This window comes from Pelophylax lessonae (genome assembly GCF_965119305.1).
Source record: "Pelophylax lessonae genome assembly, chromosome: 4".
Taxonomy (NCBI): Eukaryota; Metazoa; Chordata; class Amphibia; order Anura; family Ranidae; genus Pelophylax; species Pelophylax lessonae.
In genome coordinates, this window is record NC_138771.1 from 81,569,199 (window position 1) to 81,586,097 (window position 16,899).

The 16,899-nt window shown below is 44.3% G+C and overlaps 1 protein-coding gene across 4 annotated transcripts in view; it reads left to right on the top strand.

Moving 5' to 3' along the window:
- The window catches only part of COPS2 (COP9 signalosome subunit 2), an 84,646-nt gene that overhangs the window by 23,810 nt on the left and 43,937 nt on the right, over window positions 1-16,899 (top strand). For 2 of the 4 annotated variants that reach the window (XM_082254038.1, XM_082254037.1), the window contains exons 3-5: window positions 1,861-1,938; window positions 2,067-2,192; window positions 14,639-14,704. In XM_082254038.1, coding sequence (XP_082110164.1) covers window positions 1,861-1,938; window positions 2,067-2,192; window positions 14,639-14,704 — 270 coding nt within the window. The remainder of the gene's footprint in view (window positions 1-1,860; window positions 1,939-2,066; window positions 2,193-14,638; window positions 14,705-16,899) is intronic. The other 2 variants (XM_082254040.1, XM_082254039.1) reach the window with 1 other exon arrangement.

Here is a 16,899-nt window from a genome sequence, read left to right on the forward strand (position 1 = left end):
GCCAATAATTGCCGACCAATAAATTCATAATAATTTAATTTGACATTAATTAAAAAGTCAAATATAATACAATTAGATATAAAAATATAAATATTATTTTTAAAACATTTCGGCCAAGTGCATCCTGCATTTTCAGTTTCGACAGCAAAATTTAAATTCAGTGCACCTCTAGCTTCAAGTATGTATAAGACCTCTTGCACACGATACTCCTGTTTGAGCATCTCCTTTTTCAGCCGTAATTTTTGTCTCATTGAAATGCACGCATTTTCGTGCAAATTCGCGCATATGCATTTGCGCAAATTCACGCCTCTGAATATGCAAAATTTTTTTCAGATCAACAGTATTGGATCGTGTGCTTTCATTTGATCGCATTTGCGCGCAAATGCTCGCATTAGGCGTAAATTACTGTCCAAAAATGCAGATTTTTCTATTTGGTTCTTACTGAAGAATACGCAGCGCTCATTTACGCGCCTGTGTGCATAGGCACATTAGAATGAATGGGCTGTATTTTAGCTCATAAAAAAAAAGCTGTACTGAGCATTTTTAAGCTGCCGTGTGCAAGGGGCCTTAAAAGCAAATAAATATATATATGTGTTTTATTTTTTTTGTAAATTGCCACACTTAAAGTAAATATATATGAAAAACAAATGTATGCAGTCAAAGGAATGTGTTCTGGAACACAATGTATAATTGGTGTGAATAGGGTTTTCATAACTAACAGTGAAGATGATGTTTGCTAAACACATCTACCCTAGCCACTGATCACTATCATTTAACAGTGCAAACCTACAAGGGATGGTGCTTTATTTTAAAAATCCATCTGGCTGTGTATTGGTTTAATGTTATAGGCTCTGCAGGCTGAGAAAGCACTCTGTGGCTTCCTGATATATAATACAGTCTATTAGAGGGTAAAGTCTAGTATACAAGAAAATCGTACCAAAAATACAACTTTCGAAGCAATCGTACGATAATCTGATCATTAAGGCTCCATCCACACCTGGGTGTTTTTGAGCGTTTTTCAGCTCCACCAACGCCTGTAGCCGAAAAAAGGACATGAGCTTCTTTTTGGGCTGATTACCAGCGTTTTTGATAGATGTCAATGCCTGCCTCCAAAAACGCCTGAAAATCGCGGTAAAAAAACGTGCAAAAACGCTACGCTCAAGTGTGAATGCAGCCTAATACACAGCTTTCAAGAGCTAATCGGGACAGGTCGTGCAAAATGATCTAATGGGACAAGCACAAAATTTGTTCTCGCATGATACCAGATCATCACTCCTAAATTTTTATTCTGTCATACAAAAATATTCGTAACTTTAGTAACCTCCTAATTTTTCCATATGGAGACTAGCATGCAAAAAAAAAAAAAAAAACTGACTATCATTGGTCCGATCTCATTGTGTGTGCCAGGCGTAACCCAAACATCAACTTATTAGTCCAAAGCAGGCCATAGATGGATCAAAATTGAACTGGTTCAATAGGGCCTCGCCAAATTTTGATCCATGTATGGCTATTTATGCTCGACAGATTGACTTCTTTGAACAGTAATATTGAAAAGTTTTCGTTCGTTCAGTGGTTACAAACAATTGACTGCAGATCTGATCAGTGTATACTGACGGCAGTGGTGTCCCCACTGTCAGGATACAATAGCACAGCAAGGAGGATTTCTTCATCCTCCTCAATTGTGTGGATGGGGGAATCTATTCATTCCTCCATCTAATTAAAAAAAAAAAAAAAAAACCTCTATGGGCAGCCTTAGAAAACAAAATGTCCTTTTTGTATGGTTTTCTCCATCATTCCATAGCTTGCTCACAGTTGATGTTGTGTTTTTAAACTTTGTCCTTCTTTTATCTCTATTTTTAGGTTTTAGAACTGGAAGGTGAAAAGGGAGAATGGGGATTCAAAGCATTGAAACAGATGATCAAAATAAATTTCAAACTGGTAATTTTAATTTTTCAGCACATCCATTGTAATAACCTTTTGATGAAGAACCCAGTTTTGTGACAGGTACATGTGTACGTTTAATGGAGAAATTGTACACTTTTATTATGTGTGTGTTTTTTTTACAGGGTAATTATCCTGAAATGATGAACAGATATAAACAGTTGTTAACCTACATCCGCAGTGCTGTCACCAGGAATTACTCTGAGAAATCTATCAACTCGATTCTTGATTACATCTCCACATCGAAGCAGGTCTGGATATCAGTGAGAGAGTTTTGCAGTAACAGCAGTTTTGGCTAACAGGCTTCCCATAGTGGGATTTTTAGTTTTTAAGCTGAACAGGCAAACCGCTAAATACACTTATGAAAACGCTTTGCCAAATGGTTTTTAATTCTGTCTCTCCATTCCCAAGATTTACATGGCCCTGCCAGAGTGTACAGCCAGGCCGGTGAGCTGACTTTTCTCTATTGCTGTTAAGCATTACTGCTAGGTCACTTTCTTGTTCCTAGCCTGTGATTGGACAGTGAATGAGCAGCAACAGACTGATAGGTAATCTCTCTGCTCTCTTCTCCTGTCATAATATTCCTTGTCAGCACATGTTGATGCAACACACATGATGAGCCCTAAGTGTTGCGCCTTCCTCTCCTGATCTGGCTGTATGAGAGCCTGAGATCATGTCGAATTCAAGTAACTTAAATAGTTACATTGTTAACCACTTGACTTCCGGAAGGTTTTACCCCCCCCTTCCTGAGCAGGCCATTTTTGGCTGTTCAGTACTGTGCTATTTTAATTGCACGGTCCTGCAACGCTGTACCCCAACAAAATTTATATCCTTTTTTTCACACAAATAGAACTTTTTTTTAGTGGTATTTGATCACCACTGTTTATTTTATTTGCACTTATAAGCGAAAAAAGACCGGGGGGAAAAAAACACGATATTTTCTACTTTTTGATATAAAAAAAAAAATCTAAACCTCAAATTTTGTCATAAATTTAGGCCAAAATGTATTCTACTACATGTTTTTGGGTAAAAAAAAATCCCAATAAGCGTATATTAATTAGTTTGTGGGAAAGTTTTAGCATCCACAAACTATGGTACTGTATATATACTGGAAATTATGCAGCTTTTACTTTCTGACTGCCTATCACATTTCTTGAGGTTCTAAAATGCCTGGGCAGTAAAACACCCCCCCCCCCTCCCAAATTACCCCAAGAAATTTGCTGCAAGATGTGTTGAGCCCATGAATGAAAAGTTATTAAAAAATGACAAATGTTTTTTTTTTTTTTTTACACAAAGTTGTCACTTAAATGATATATTGCTCATACATGCCATGGGTTTATGTGGAATTACACCCCAAATTATATTCTGCTACTTCTCTAGCCACGTACGGGTACCGAAAACCAATCATTGCCTTTAAGCTTTCAAAGGTCGTAAATAGATTGTGCTGTACCCTATACTAATACTTCACTACTATGTGGTAGCAATGTAAGCAGTCATTGAGGCAGAGACCAGAAGGGACAGAAAAAGCGGGGGTCTCTTCTTGTTCCGTGTCTGCTACATCTTTTTTGGGGGGACTTTTGGGTCAGGGTACCATGAATGGCATCCAAAAATGCTTATCATGCAGCCGGCTCACTTCACCTGGATTGCAAGTTTGGGCCTCAGCGCCAAAAAGATACAAAAGGGCTGTGATGATCTCTTCCTAAAATTTTACGAAGGATTCACGTCTTGACGCTTTGTATAGTACAAAAGCGAACAGAGCCAATTGAAATAAATATACAGACACTTTCTGCCTTTATAGGAAACTGAAATACGGCTTAATCATCTAGTTTTTGAAGTCCACCCCTCCCATGTTAAGGTTGTAGTCGTGGACAGAGAGGACCTTCTCAACACCACCAGACGCTGTTTTAATTTGGACTGTCGTATCTGCATGAATGGAAGACAGGATGAAAACATCCTGTTTGTCCTTCCACTTCACTGCAAGCAATTCATCATTTCTCAAGCAGGCTTTCTCCCCCTTTCTAAGTCCGGTATTTACAAGCCATTTTTTATAGACAAAAAGGTGTCTTAAAAAGTGGCACGTGTGTATAAAACTTGTCCACATACAAGTGGTACCCTTTACAGAACAAGGGAGAAACCCAAACTATCTTGCCATGCCTTCTATGTAGTCTGGGCATCCAGGGGGCTCCAGGTGAATCTGGAAATGACATGTATAGCCTATTGCCCTCTCACAGAGCTTATATATTTTGACCGCTTGCTGGGGAGAAACTGAAAGCAAGACGGCCAGAAAAATGAATGAGGGACTCCTCTACGCAGACAATTTGTTAGGGTGTAAACTCATCTGCAGATTTCTGGTTAAAGTGATTTACGAGGAGCCAAATTTTGTGGAACCGGTCATATGCAGGGTCACCGCAAGGATGACAGAGTTCATTGTTGTTGAAATGCAGAAATCGCATTATATTCTCATATCTATGAGTGGCCATGGCAACAGAGAACACGGGCATTTGATGAATCAGGTCTGTGGACCAATGTGACCGAGACTCATTCTTCTTAGCAATGCCAATGTTAAAGGATAGGCCCAGAAAGGTCTTTAAATTTGGAAACTGTAATAGATTTCAATTCTAATTGTCTGGCAATGAACAAATTTTGAGTTGGTGGCGATAAATTGATCAGCATATAAATTGTTTTCGTCCACAACCGATTGATACAGATGTTACGCGAAAAAACACTCAAAAAAATCAAGGGGATTTAAATTTGCTGTTTCCAGCTGAATTCCGGGTTGGGCAGTGAATAGGGGAAGTATGTGTGCTGCTGTTACGCGTTGTAAGGGAATGCCTGAACGATATATTTGAGTTATTTTAGCCAGTACAGAATCCTTTGCAAAAAAACACAACTGGCCGATGTACAGTGGGTACGGAAAGTATTCAGACCCCCTTAAATTTTTCACTCTTTGTTATATTGCAGCCATTTGCTAAAATCATTTAAGTTCATTCTTCTTCCTCATGAATGTACACACAGCTCCCCATATTGACGGAAAAACACAGAATTGTTGACATTGTTGCAGATTTATTAAAAAAGAAAAACTGAAATATCACATGGTCCTAAGTATTCAGACCCTTTGCTGTGACACTCATATATTTAACTCAGGTGCTTTCCATTTCTTCTGATCATCCTTGAGATGGTTCTACACCTTCATTTGAGTCCAGCTGTGTTTGATTATACTGATTGGACTTGATTAGGAAAGCCACACACCTGTCTATATAAGACCTTCCAGATCACAATGCATGTCAGAGCAAATGAGAATCATGAGGTCAAAGGAACTGCCTGAAGAGCTCAGAGACAGAATTGTGTCAAGGCACAGATCTGGCCAAGGTTACAAAAAGATTTCTGCTGCACTTAAGGTTCCTAAGAGCACAGTGGCCTCCATAATCCTCAAATGAAAGACGTTTGGGATGACCAGAACCCTTCCTAGAGCTGGCCGTCCGGCCAAACTGAGCTATCGGGGGAGAAGAGCCTTGGTGAGAGAGGTAAAGAAGAACCCAAAGATCACTGTGGCTGAGCTCCAGAGATGCAGTCAGGAAATGGGAGAAAGTTGTAGAAAGTCAACCATCACTGCAGCCCTCCACCAGTCAGGTCTTTATGGCAGAGTGGCCCGACGGAAGCCTCTCCTCGGTGTAAGACACATGAAAGCCCGCATGGAGTTTGCTAAAAAAACACCTGAAGGACTCCAAGATGGTGAGAAATAAGATTCTCTGGTCTGATGAGACCAAAATAGAACTTTTTGGCCTTAATTCTAAGCGGTATGTGTGGAGAAAACCAGGCACTGCTCATCACCTGTCCAATACAGTCCCAACAGTGAAGCGTGGTGGCAGCATCATGCTGTGGGGGTGTTTTTCAGCTGCAGGGACAGGACGACTGGTTGCAATCGAGGGAAAGATGAATGCGGCCAAGTACAGGGATATCCTGGACAAAAACCTTCTCCAGAGTGCTCTGGACCTCAGACTGGGCCGAAGGTTTACCTTCCAACAAGACAATGACCCTAAGCACACAGCTAAAATAACGAAGGAGTGGCTTCACAACAACTCCGTGACTGTTCTTGAATGGCCCAGCCAGAGCCCTGACTTAAACCCAATTGAGCATCTCTGGAGAGACCTAAAAATGGCTGTCCACCAACGTTTACCATCCAACCTGACAGAACTGGAGAGGATCTGCAAGGAGGAATGGCAGAGGATACCCAAATCCAGGTGTGAAAGACTTGTTGCATCTTTCCCAAAAAGACTCCTGGCTGTATTAGATCAAAAGGGGGGTTCTACTAAATACTGAGCAAAGGGTCTGAATACTTAGGACCATGTGATATTTCAGTTTTTATTTTTTAATAAATCTGCAACAATGTCAACAATTCTGTGTTTTTCTGTCAGTATGGGGTGCTATGTGTACATTCATGAGGAAGAAGAATGAACCTAAATGATTTTAGCAAATGGCTGCAATATAACAAAGAGTGAAAAATCTAAGGGGGGTCTGAATACTTTCCGTACCCACTGTAATTATGAACTGGGCTATTGACAATAAATATATATTTATTCAATAAATCATATATACACGATAAATAGTTTGATTAATAGGTGGATACAGACACTACAATTCTGCATAAAAATGCCAAAATTGCCTGTAACAATGGAATAAATATACCGTATATTTCTCTTACGTCCTCCGACAGTCGCCGCCACCTCTAAGTCATCACTGTTGGGTATTGACTTCCTATCCGCAGGAATAGCTAGGCATATAGACTTAGTCCAAAGACAAAAGGCATTCGCATAATTAGCATATACACACCCATGGAGGCTGTCCCATCTGGTCAATGCCCCCCCTGCATCACCACTCCCAACTCAGTTTTAATCTGCCTAGCGTCAGGAATAGTCAGGCTTACCTTGTGCTGGGGCTTCAGTCTCAGCCTTCCTAATCTTTTATTTGATTTTCTTTGAAAATGTCAGTTTTTTCTCTTACTTTACTAGCTGTTTATATTGTCAGCTTCTAGTGTTAGTCTTCTCTTCGGATGAAGATGGATCATGCGGTGCTGGGATTCGGACTGGCCGCCCTGGTTCTCCAGAGTAAAAGGGTCAGATGGACCCCCAGCCCGCCATCGAGCGTTCAGCTATGGTTCGCCCTAGCATTACGAACGACCCATCCCTGTTCGCTACAGGGATGCAGCCGTGAGGTGGCTACCTCACAGGACTCGTCTGCGGTGCTGCAGCGTCATGTCCCTGGCTCACGGCACTCCCTGTCAGATGAGGACAGAGGTTTTCCGTGCATAGAGGCTTTCCACGCCATCTGGTACAGGTAAGTACTTCTGTGTGGGGCCTCTGTCTGGGGTGGCAGTCTGTGTTGCTGTGTGTCCCCCATGTCTGTGCCTGTGTGACTCCCTGTGCGATCCCTGTGGGGATCGCTTGTGCAGATACTGTGTGTGCCCGGGGGTCCCTGTCACTTAGGTGCATTGTTGGGGGTGCAGATGTTTCTGATGGTGCGGCGACCGCAGCGACGAATTTTCGCGCGGTCCGCCATCTTTACTATGGGCTTACATGTGTAGCTCCTCTGGGGCGATCCTGCATGTTATGTTGGCGCAGTTCGCCGCCATTTTGTGGGCGGTGGAACGATCGGTCCGGCCGCATGTCGGCGGCCATTTTGGCGTAGCCTCCAATGCATCCCTATGGGGCAGCCATTTTCCCAAGGTCTGGCATATGGTCCAGCCTACTCCAGCAGCGCTTCCTTTCCATCAGCAGCAGGACATCGGTAGCAACGCTCTGCGAGCTCTGCAGGTTATCACTCTGTTTTCCCTCTGTGCTATCGCTTCTAGCTCAGTTTCTTTTCCCCTTTGGGGGTCTTTTATCACTGTTGCAGTAGCGGTGTGCGCAGCGTTTTCTTAAAGGGGACAGTACTTTTTTATTGCACTGTAGTTTGTTCTGATAACTTGAGCAATGGATTCTCAGGAAAGCAAGTTTCCTTTAGCTTTAGTGGGGGGCCCCAGTTCTCCTGTGGCCCCGCTGCGACCCGATCTGGCTGCTGTGGTAATATGGAAATGCTGATGTCTGCACGCGCTGCGAGAAAGAGGCCCAGGTTGTCTCTCTCTTCTGATCAGATGGGGATATGGCTGCTGCTGCGAGCGTACCCTTTTCAGGGTCCCGCTCATCCTTGGACCCCCCGGGGTCTGAGGGGGAGGCTGAGATGGAGGGGGTTGATACCTCCTCCCCGGGGTCGCCTGAAGAACGGGCGACCATGGATGAGCTGATTGTGTCTGTAAAGGACACCTTACATTTAGAGGATGAGCCCTGTCCTCCAGGCGTTGTGTCCTCATTTGGGATGCACAGGACCCGCAAGTCTGCGCAGGTTTTCCCCTGCCCCGATGAGGCACTGGGACAATCACGCTGTTAATGTAATGTGGCGCACGTTGAAACGTCCATTCCTGGTACCTAGTCGGTTCAAAATTGCTTTATCTTTTTGCGCCGGCTACGGAATCACGATGGTGTGTGCCTCCACAGGTTGATCACACTGTGGCCGTGTTGAACAAAGCTACCTTGGTTCCTACTGAGGATACCCCGGATTTCCAGGATCCCACGGACCGGCGGTTGGAGTCTCTAGCTCGCCATTCCTATACAGTGGCGGGTTTCGTTGCTCAAACCCGTTTTCGCGTCCGTTCTGGTGGCTCAGGCGGTGGCTGATTGGACTAAGATGCTTAGGGGCAATCTCGTGTCTGATGGTGTTCCACCTGAACACTTGAATGAGGCCCCCTTGTTGGCTCGCCTCTCTAGTGTCGCGGTGCTTAACCGGCGACCGATGTGGCTGAAGAGCTGGTCGGCCGACCAGTCCTCAAGGAAAACTGTTGCTGATTTTCCCTATGCTGGCTCTCACCTTTTTGGGGGAGGCGTTGGACACCCTGGTGAAAGGCGTCATGGGGGGCAAGAGCACTATGCTGCCCCAGAACCCGAAGCACAAGTCTTTTCGAGGCAAGCGGGGTTCTGCGCCTAGATCCAATCAGGGGTCTTTTCGTCCCTTTCGGAACCAATCCAAGGGCAAGCCCTTCAAGGCCCAGGGCAACCAGAAGAAACCCTGGGCGGGTGAGCAGAAGTCCGGCAATGCCGGCTTGGCAGGTCAATCTGCCTCTGCCTGAAGGGGCGCCCTCACCGATTTCAGGAGTGGGGGGACGTTGGCGCGGTTTCCTCCAACCTTGGCTGCTCCGGATATCGGACAGGTGGGTTCAGGAAATCGTACGATCGGGTTACAAGATCGAAATCCTTTCCCGGCCGGCGGACAGATTCTTTCCCTCCAATCTTCCTCTGTTTCCGGGGCGTCTGCAGGACTTGCATCAAGCGGTGCGGGACCTGCTTGCTCGGGGAGTGATTGTCCCGGTGCCTCATCGGGACAGGTTTCGGGGGTTTTATTCGAATCTGTTCGCTGTGCCCAGGAAGGAGGGCAAAGTGCGGCCTGGTGTTGATGGTTTCGGCCTTCGAGGCGATACCGTTTGCTCAGTTCCACACGCGGGCTCTCCAGACGGAGTTCCTGGCCAGGCGAGACAGACTGCCTCAGTCCTTGGGTCTGGATGTCTCCTTGAGTCATCAGATCAGATTGGCTCTTCTGTGGTGGCTCCAGTCCCCGTCGGTGGCGGAAGGCAAGTCCTTCCGTCCGTTGGTGTGGACGGTGGTTACCACGGACGCCAGCCTATCGGGCTGGGGTGGAGTCCTGGGCATCCTGTCTGCCCAGGGCACTTGGTCGGAGGAGGAATCCTCCCTCCCGCTAAATGCGCTGGAGTTACGAGCGATCGAACTCTGTCTCTTCCAGTGGTCGGACCGTCTCCGGGGCCTGCCTGTCCGCGTACAGACGGACAATGCTACCGCGGTGGCTTGCATCAACCACCAGGGGGGCACCAGGTGTGCTCGAGCGGCCCGGGAGGTGACCGACATTCTGTCTTATGGGACTTGAACTTGGTTCTGTCCGTGTTACAGTGTGCTCCCTTTAAAAACATCAGGGAGATATCGTTGCCTCTGCTGTCGAAAAAGGTTGCTTTTCTGGTGGCGATCACTTCGGCTCGCAGGGTGTCGGAGCTGGCGGCGTTGTCTTGCCGCTCCCCTTACTTGATAATTCACAAGGATAAGGTGGTTTTGCGACCACCCCCATCCTTCCTTCCCACGGTGATCTCTGAGTTCCACCTTAATGAGGACATTGTCCTGCCTTCGCTTTGTACGAAGCCTAAGCATCCTAAGGAGATTGCCTTGCATTTCTTGGATGTTGTAAGGGCGATCAGGGTTTACCTGTCGCATACGGAATCGTTTCGAAAGACTGATTCCCTATTTGTCCTTCCTGAGGGGTCTCGGAAGGGCATGGCTGCGTCTGCAGCAACTATTGCCTAATGGATCTGACAGTCCATTGAGCAGGCGTATGACTTGAAGGAACGGTTTCCGCCCTTCCCTGTTACAGCGCACTCTACCAGGTTTTTGAGTGTGTCCTGGGCCTATTGGCATCGGGCCTCGATTGCCCAGGTGTGCAAGGCTGCGACTTGGTCGTCGGTGCACACTTTTCCAAATTCTACAAAGTAGATGTTCTGGCATCAGCTGATGCTTCTTTTGGCCGCACAGTTCTCAGTGTGGCAGTGCCATGATGGACCCTTGAATTTTTTTCTGGGTCCCTGGCTGTTGGCATTTGCTTTCCTGGGCTGTTGCTCCTGTGGAGCAGTGTTTTTTTTCTGTTGCCCAGTTGGTTCTCTTACAGTGCATGTAAGATTCCTTTCTCTGATGTGGGTACGGCGTTGCCTTTTCTACGGTTGCGTCTCCCACCCCTCATGTCTATACTGCTTTGGGACATCCCAACAGTGATGACTTAGAGGTGGCGGCGACTGTCGGAGGAGGTAAGAGAAAACTGAATTTTTGTAAAATCTTACCTGTAAAATTCCTTTCTCTGAGTCCTCCGACAGTCGCCGCCCCCGCCCCTCTTTTGGGGTTCTTATTACCTACTGCTATGCTACCAAACTGAGTTGGGAGTGGTGATGCAGGGGGGGGTATTGACCAGATGGGACAGCCCCCATGGGTGTGTATATGCTAATTATGCTAATGCCTTTTGTCTTTGGACTAAGTCTATATGCCTAGCTATTCCTGCGGATAGTAAGTCAATACCCATCAGTGAAGACTTAGAGGTGGTGGCGACTGTCGGAGGACTCAGAGAAAGGAATTTTACAGGTAAGATTTTACAAAAATTCCGTCACCACCAGACTCTCCTAAAATGCCTGCCAATTATTGGTTGTAGTTGCCTTCCCAAAATGGCTTCTCGCTGTGCTGGAGCTGTGTCCTAGCGTCACTGAGGTGTTCGATGATAGGATGTTTCAGAGGATCTCTTTCTGATGTTAAGATGTTAGGTGACGTCTCCCCCACACAGTGTACCTGACTTCTATTTTTATACTGTGACAACAATATAGTTATAAAACATGCCAGGGGGTGGCCCAGAAGGTGTTACCTTATTCCTGATTGATGAATTTGCTTAATCATCAATCTGTATTTGCTTATGCATTACCTCCTTTGGCCACTGGCTGTCACTCTCAGATAAGGCATGACTGTTCTAAATGAAACTTATAAATAAATCTGTTATAGGATCGATTCTCACTATAACAATTGTGAGCATGTGATATTATCTAAAATATATAGAATGTTTAGTAGATCTGGTAACTGTCAATATATGCGCTATTTTAAATGTAACACCTTAACTATAAAGAGGTGTAGTTTCATATATAATGATCAATATTAGTTGAATAAAGAATATATATTTATATATAATATTTATTTAGTTATTTTGCATAGTTAAAGTGATTGTAAAGTCTTCCCCTTTTTTTTTTTTTTTTTTTTTTTTTTTTTTTAAGTTAAAAATAACAAATATGTCATACTTACCTGCCCTGTGTAATGGGTTTATACAGATCAGCCCAGATCCTCCTGTTCTGGAGTCCCTCTTCAGTGCTCCTTGCCCCTCCTGGCTTGCTATGGGGGCACCCGAGCCAATGGTGCTGCGCTGCGGTTTCAGCCAAAAAGGAGGGAAGTCCCGGGCAGCCAAGACATTCCTGCAACATCGCTGGATCTAGATGGACCTCAGGTAAGTATTAGGGGAGCTGCTACACACAGAAGGCTTTTTTTCTTAATGCATAGCATGCATAAAGATAAAAAAAACCTTCTGCCTTTACAATCACTTTAACTACTTATACATATACTAATTTAAATACTTAACTAATTTCTAACAATAATGATTCAAACACAAAGTATATAATGGGATTACCATTAAACAAGCATACGATAATATTGTAACTAAACTAATTTTAGATAATATGATATTTTAGGTCATAATCATGTCTTTTCATATACTAATGTGTACGGAAACAATGAGGTTAATTTTGGTACATTTTCATTAACACTAAATAAACCGCAATGTTGTCAAAAGTTTAATTTTAGCATATGATGAACTATAGAGGTTGCAAACATACAGTGCATTCGGGAAGTATTCACAGTGCTTCACTTTTTCCACATTTTGTTATGTTACAGCTTTATTCCAAAATGGATTAAATTCATTATTTTCCTCAAAGTTCTACAAACAATACCCCATGATGACAACGTGAAAGAAGTTTGTTTGAAATCTTTGCAAATTTTATTAAAAATTAAAAACGAAAAAAAATCACATGTACGGAAGTATTCATATCCTTTATTAATTGTGGTAAATTCAGTTGATTGGACTTTATTTGGAAAGGCACACACCTGTCTATATAAGGTCCCACAGTTAACAGTGCATGTCAGAGCACAAACTAGGCCATTAAGTCCAAGGAATTGTCTGTAGACCTTCGAGACAAGATTGTATCGAGGCACAGATCTGGGGAAGGGTACAGAACATTTCTGCAGCATTAAAGGTCCCAATGAGCACATTGGTCTCCATAATCTGTAAATGGAAGAAGTTTGGGAATTGCCAGAACCCTTCCTGGAGTATGTTGCCCGGCCAAACTGAGCGATCGGGGGAGAAGTGCCCTAGGGAGGTGACCAAGAACCCAATGGTCACTCTGACGTTTCTCTGTGGAGAGGGGAGAAACTTCCAGAAGAACAATCTCTGCAGCACTCCACCAATCAGGTCTGTATGGTAGGGTGGCCAGACAGAAGCCCCTCCTCAATAAAAGGCACAGCCCGCCTGGAGTTTGGGAAAAGGCACCTGAAGACCATGAGAAACAAAATTCTCTGGACGAAACAAAGATTGAACTCCGAGGCACCGCTCATCACCTGGCCACTACCATCCCTACAGTGAAGCATAGTGGTGGCAGCATCTTGCTGTGGGGATTTTTTTAAAGTGGAGTTCCACCCTGGAAAATTTTTTTTAGATAAAAATACCCCTGGAACAGTCAGGGCTAATGCATTTAAGCAACGATAGCCTCTGAACTGTCCCCTGTTTCACTTACCTTTTCAAAGAAATACTTAACTTGAAAATGTCTTGTCCAGCGCTGCCATCTCAGGTGTGGGCAGCTGAAGCCGAAGCGTCCTCTTCGGTGTCGTCAGAGTCCCAGAATGCCCTGCACCGGCCTTGCTCATCACTTCCGGTGCAGGCTCGTCATCCCTTCACAGCTTCTGGGCATGCCCAGAAGCTGTTCAGCAGCGAATAAAGCGTCTGCACCGAAAGTGACGAGCAGGGCCGGTGCAGGCGCATTGACTCCTGGGATCGATGACGTTCCTCTCCCAGGAGTCAACTCAAGCAGGAAGTGATGTCGACGGCCGTGTCCGCAGAGTGAGGAAGAGGAAGGAAGGTAAGTATATTTTCTTGAAAAACAAGGTGGAAAAAAGCAAGCAGATCGGGGAAAAGTAAATTTTGAGTGTGGAACTCCGCTTTAAGCGGGAGGAACTGGGAGACTTATCAGGATCGAGGGAAGGATGAATGCAGCAATGTAGAGACAACCTTTGATAAAATCCTGCTCCAGAGCACTCTGGACGAATGTTCATCTTCCAACAGGACAACGACCCTAAGCACACAGCCAAGATCACAAAAGAGTGGCTATGGGGCAACTCTGTGAATGTCCTCGACTGGCTTAGACTTGAACCCAATTGAAAATCTCTGGAGAGATCTGAAAATGGCTGTGCACCGGTGTTCCCCATGTCTAAGAGATCCTGCAAAGAATGTAGAAATTGCCCAAAAATAGGTGTGCCAAGCTTGAAGCATCATACTCAAAAAGACTTGAGGCTGTAATTGATGCCAAAGGTGCTTCAACAAAGTATTGAGCAAAGACTGTGAATAATTATGTACATGGGATTTTTCTTCGTGTTATATTTTTAATAAATTTGCAAAGATCTCAAACAAACTTCTTTCACGTTGGCATTATGGGGTATTTTTTGTAGAATTTTGAGGAAAATAATGAATTTAATCCATTTTGGAATAAGGCTGTAACATGACAAAATGTGGGAAAAGTGAAGCGCTGGGAATACTTTCCAGATGCACTGTATATTAGTATATTTATGATAGAGTTCTGTGTTTATCAATATATATTGTAAAGTGTCCACATATTTCTAGAGTTAGCAGTTGTATTAATTTCCTTGATGTCTTGACTTTTTTTTTTTTTCAATTATTATTCTTTTCTCATGACATTGGAGGATAGATAAAACTTTTTTTTTTTTTTTTTTCCGCTGTCCTTTATTTGGTGAAATTATAGATACTGGCGTTGTCTGAACTGTCCAAGAATATTGACTTTTCTTCACCTGGGCAAATAGGCATCTGTGTGAGTTCTTAAGTCTCGTAAACATAGATCAGGTGTTTTATTTACTTTCTGTTTTGACACTCTGTGTATCTTGCCATCGGATGTTGGCCTGTATTTACTAGGTCCAAGCATTATCAAACAGATCCTATTTAAAGACAATAAGAAAAGTCTCTTCTAGGCTTTAGGTGGGGGGGGGGGGGGTCACAAAACTCATTGTTCTTATGAGTTCTGTATACACTTTGTTTGCAAGGACAAGCTATCTCAGTTGGGAAAGAAATGGTCTCTTATGTGAAATGAAACCTGCAATTAATCTTTTTTAATCTTTTAATATTTTAGTTTATTCAAAAATGAGACCAGTCAGGAGTTCTGGATTTAATTCTGTGTCATATTTTTAATTCACCGATGCTCTGACACTGCAGAATCTGTGGGCTGCCAATAAGAATTTGCAAGCACATTAAGTAGGGCACAATGGGCTCTACAGGCTGTGTTCTAATTCTTGGTGACTGCGGGACGCTACTTGTGCCGCACCAGCGTGAACTGCACTTAATGGGGCTTGCCATGTCACAAAGTGATACTGCAGTGCTGGTGTGTCTAAGACTGTGATGTACTAGGCCGCTGGTGCTCGCCAATTCACCAAAAGGTAGTGCTGCACTAGTAGTGGCACTCTGCTGCATACGAGAATCCTCATGCGATTGTAGCACCTCAACAACCGGGGAAACGGGGTTGGGTACACCTGACCTTTAGCAGGGACCTCTTTTCCATCATCTGAGCTATCTGTCAGGGTGCCGTTGCTCTCTACAGGTTACTGTTCTCAGCCTGATTCTGTCAGTGAGGACTCCCCATCGCTCTCACCTGACATACTCAGAATCCTGTAGGCCTCTTCCCTAGTGTACCTTTCATTTGACATTTTAGCCACTAAATTTACAGGTACCTAGTGCGACACACGGGAAAAAGAGCACCTGGCTTTCAAGGCTGCTTGAACCACTACAAAAAAAATTTGCCTGCTAGTGCTTGCAGAGATCAGGCCTGATCTTGCTAACGCTGCAGTTTTGTATGTATCAGAAGTGACAGTGGTATACTAAAACTGCATTGGTTGGGGGGGATTAAATGCAGGTGCTGGCAGGTTTCGGGGCTGATCCTGCTAACGCTGCATTTTTGGGGAAACTATACTATTGGGGATGCTAGTATAGATCTGATCAAAGATATTGATATACTAGTAATGGAGGTTTATAGTGTTACTGGCAATTAAAGGGTTAAAATGTGATAATGCAAATGTGATAGGCAAACTGACACTAATGCTATCTGGCGTCACCTGTGACACATATACAGTGATCAGTAAAAAAAAAAAAACTATACACTGTACTAATGACAGTGATAGGGCAGTGAAGGAGTTAAATGTGCCTAACTATGTGATTGTTTGTCAGTGTAGTGCTTTTACTTCCAGTATGATCTCTCTTCTCTCACTGGAACCTTAAGAGCCGGTTCACACTGGGGCGACTTGTTAGGCGACCTGGTCGCCTGACAAGTCGCCGCGGGTCGCCTGCCATAGATTAGCACAAGACCCGTTCTAATAGGAGCGACACAAGTCGCTCCGACTTAGAAAAAGGGTCCAGAGCTTCTTTGGGGCGACCTGGAGCGACCTGCATTGACTTCAATGATATGAAGTCCGTGCCGGCCGCTCCGAGGTCACGGTGAGAGCTGCGCACCGCGACTTCACAGGTCGCCCCGGCAAGTCGGGTCGCTGCTATGTGAACCGGCTCTAAAGGGCTCCACAAGAGAAGATTACAACATTTCCTGTGTTTACAAAATGATTACTGTTCTGTAATTCGCCAGAAACGATCAGCAGGTGCAAACCAAAAATCATTGGCCTGTACCTGGTAACTGATCGGTGATGGATCGAATCGCAGGCTCAGGAACACACAGGGAGCGCAAATCACACGTGTATATATACGTGATCCGGTGCAGAGCTGCAGCCCTGTAGCAGGAAACTGCTATAGGGCAGTCAGCAAGTGGTTAATCTGATTGAATTGTCAATCCAGTTCAACCTACAGGGAAAAAAAACACACACAAATAGAAATCCTCTTAATTGGATACACCCTCCAATACCTGCAGTTGATCCAGAGGAAAGTAAATGTTTTCAAGTACTTAGAGCTGATGTCCGGGTTTCCTTTCACTTTAAATAGGGCCCAAACAAAAAAAATCCTTTGTGTGCCCAC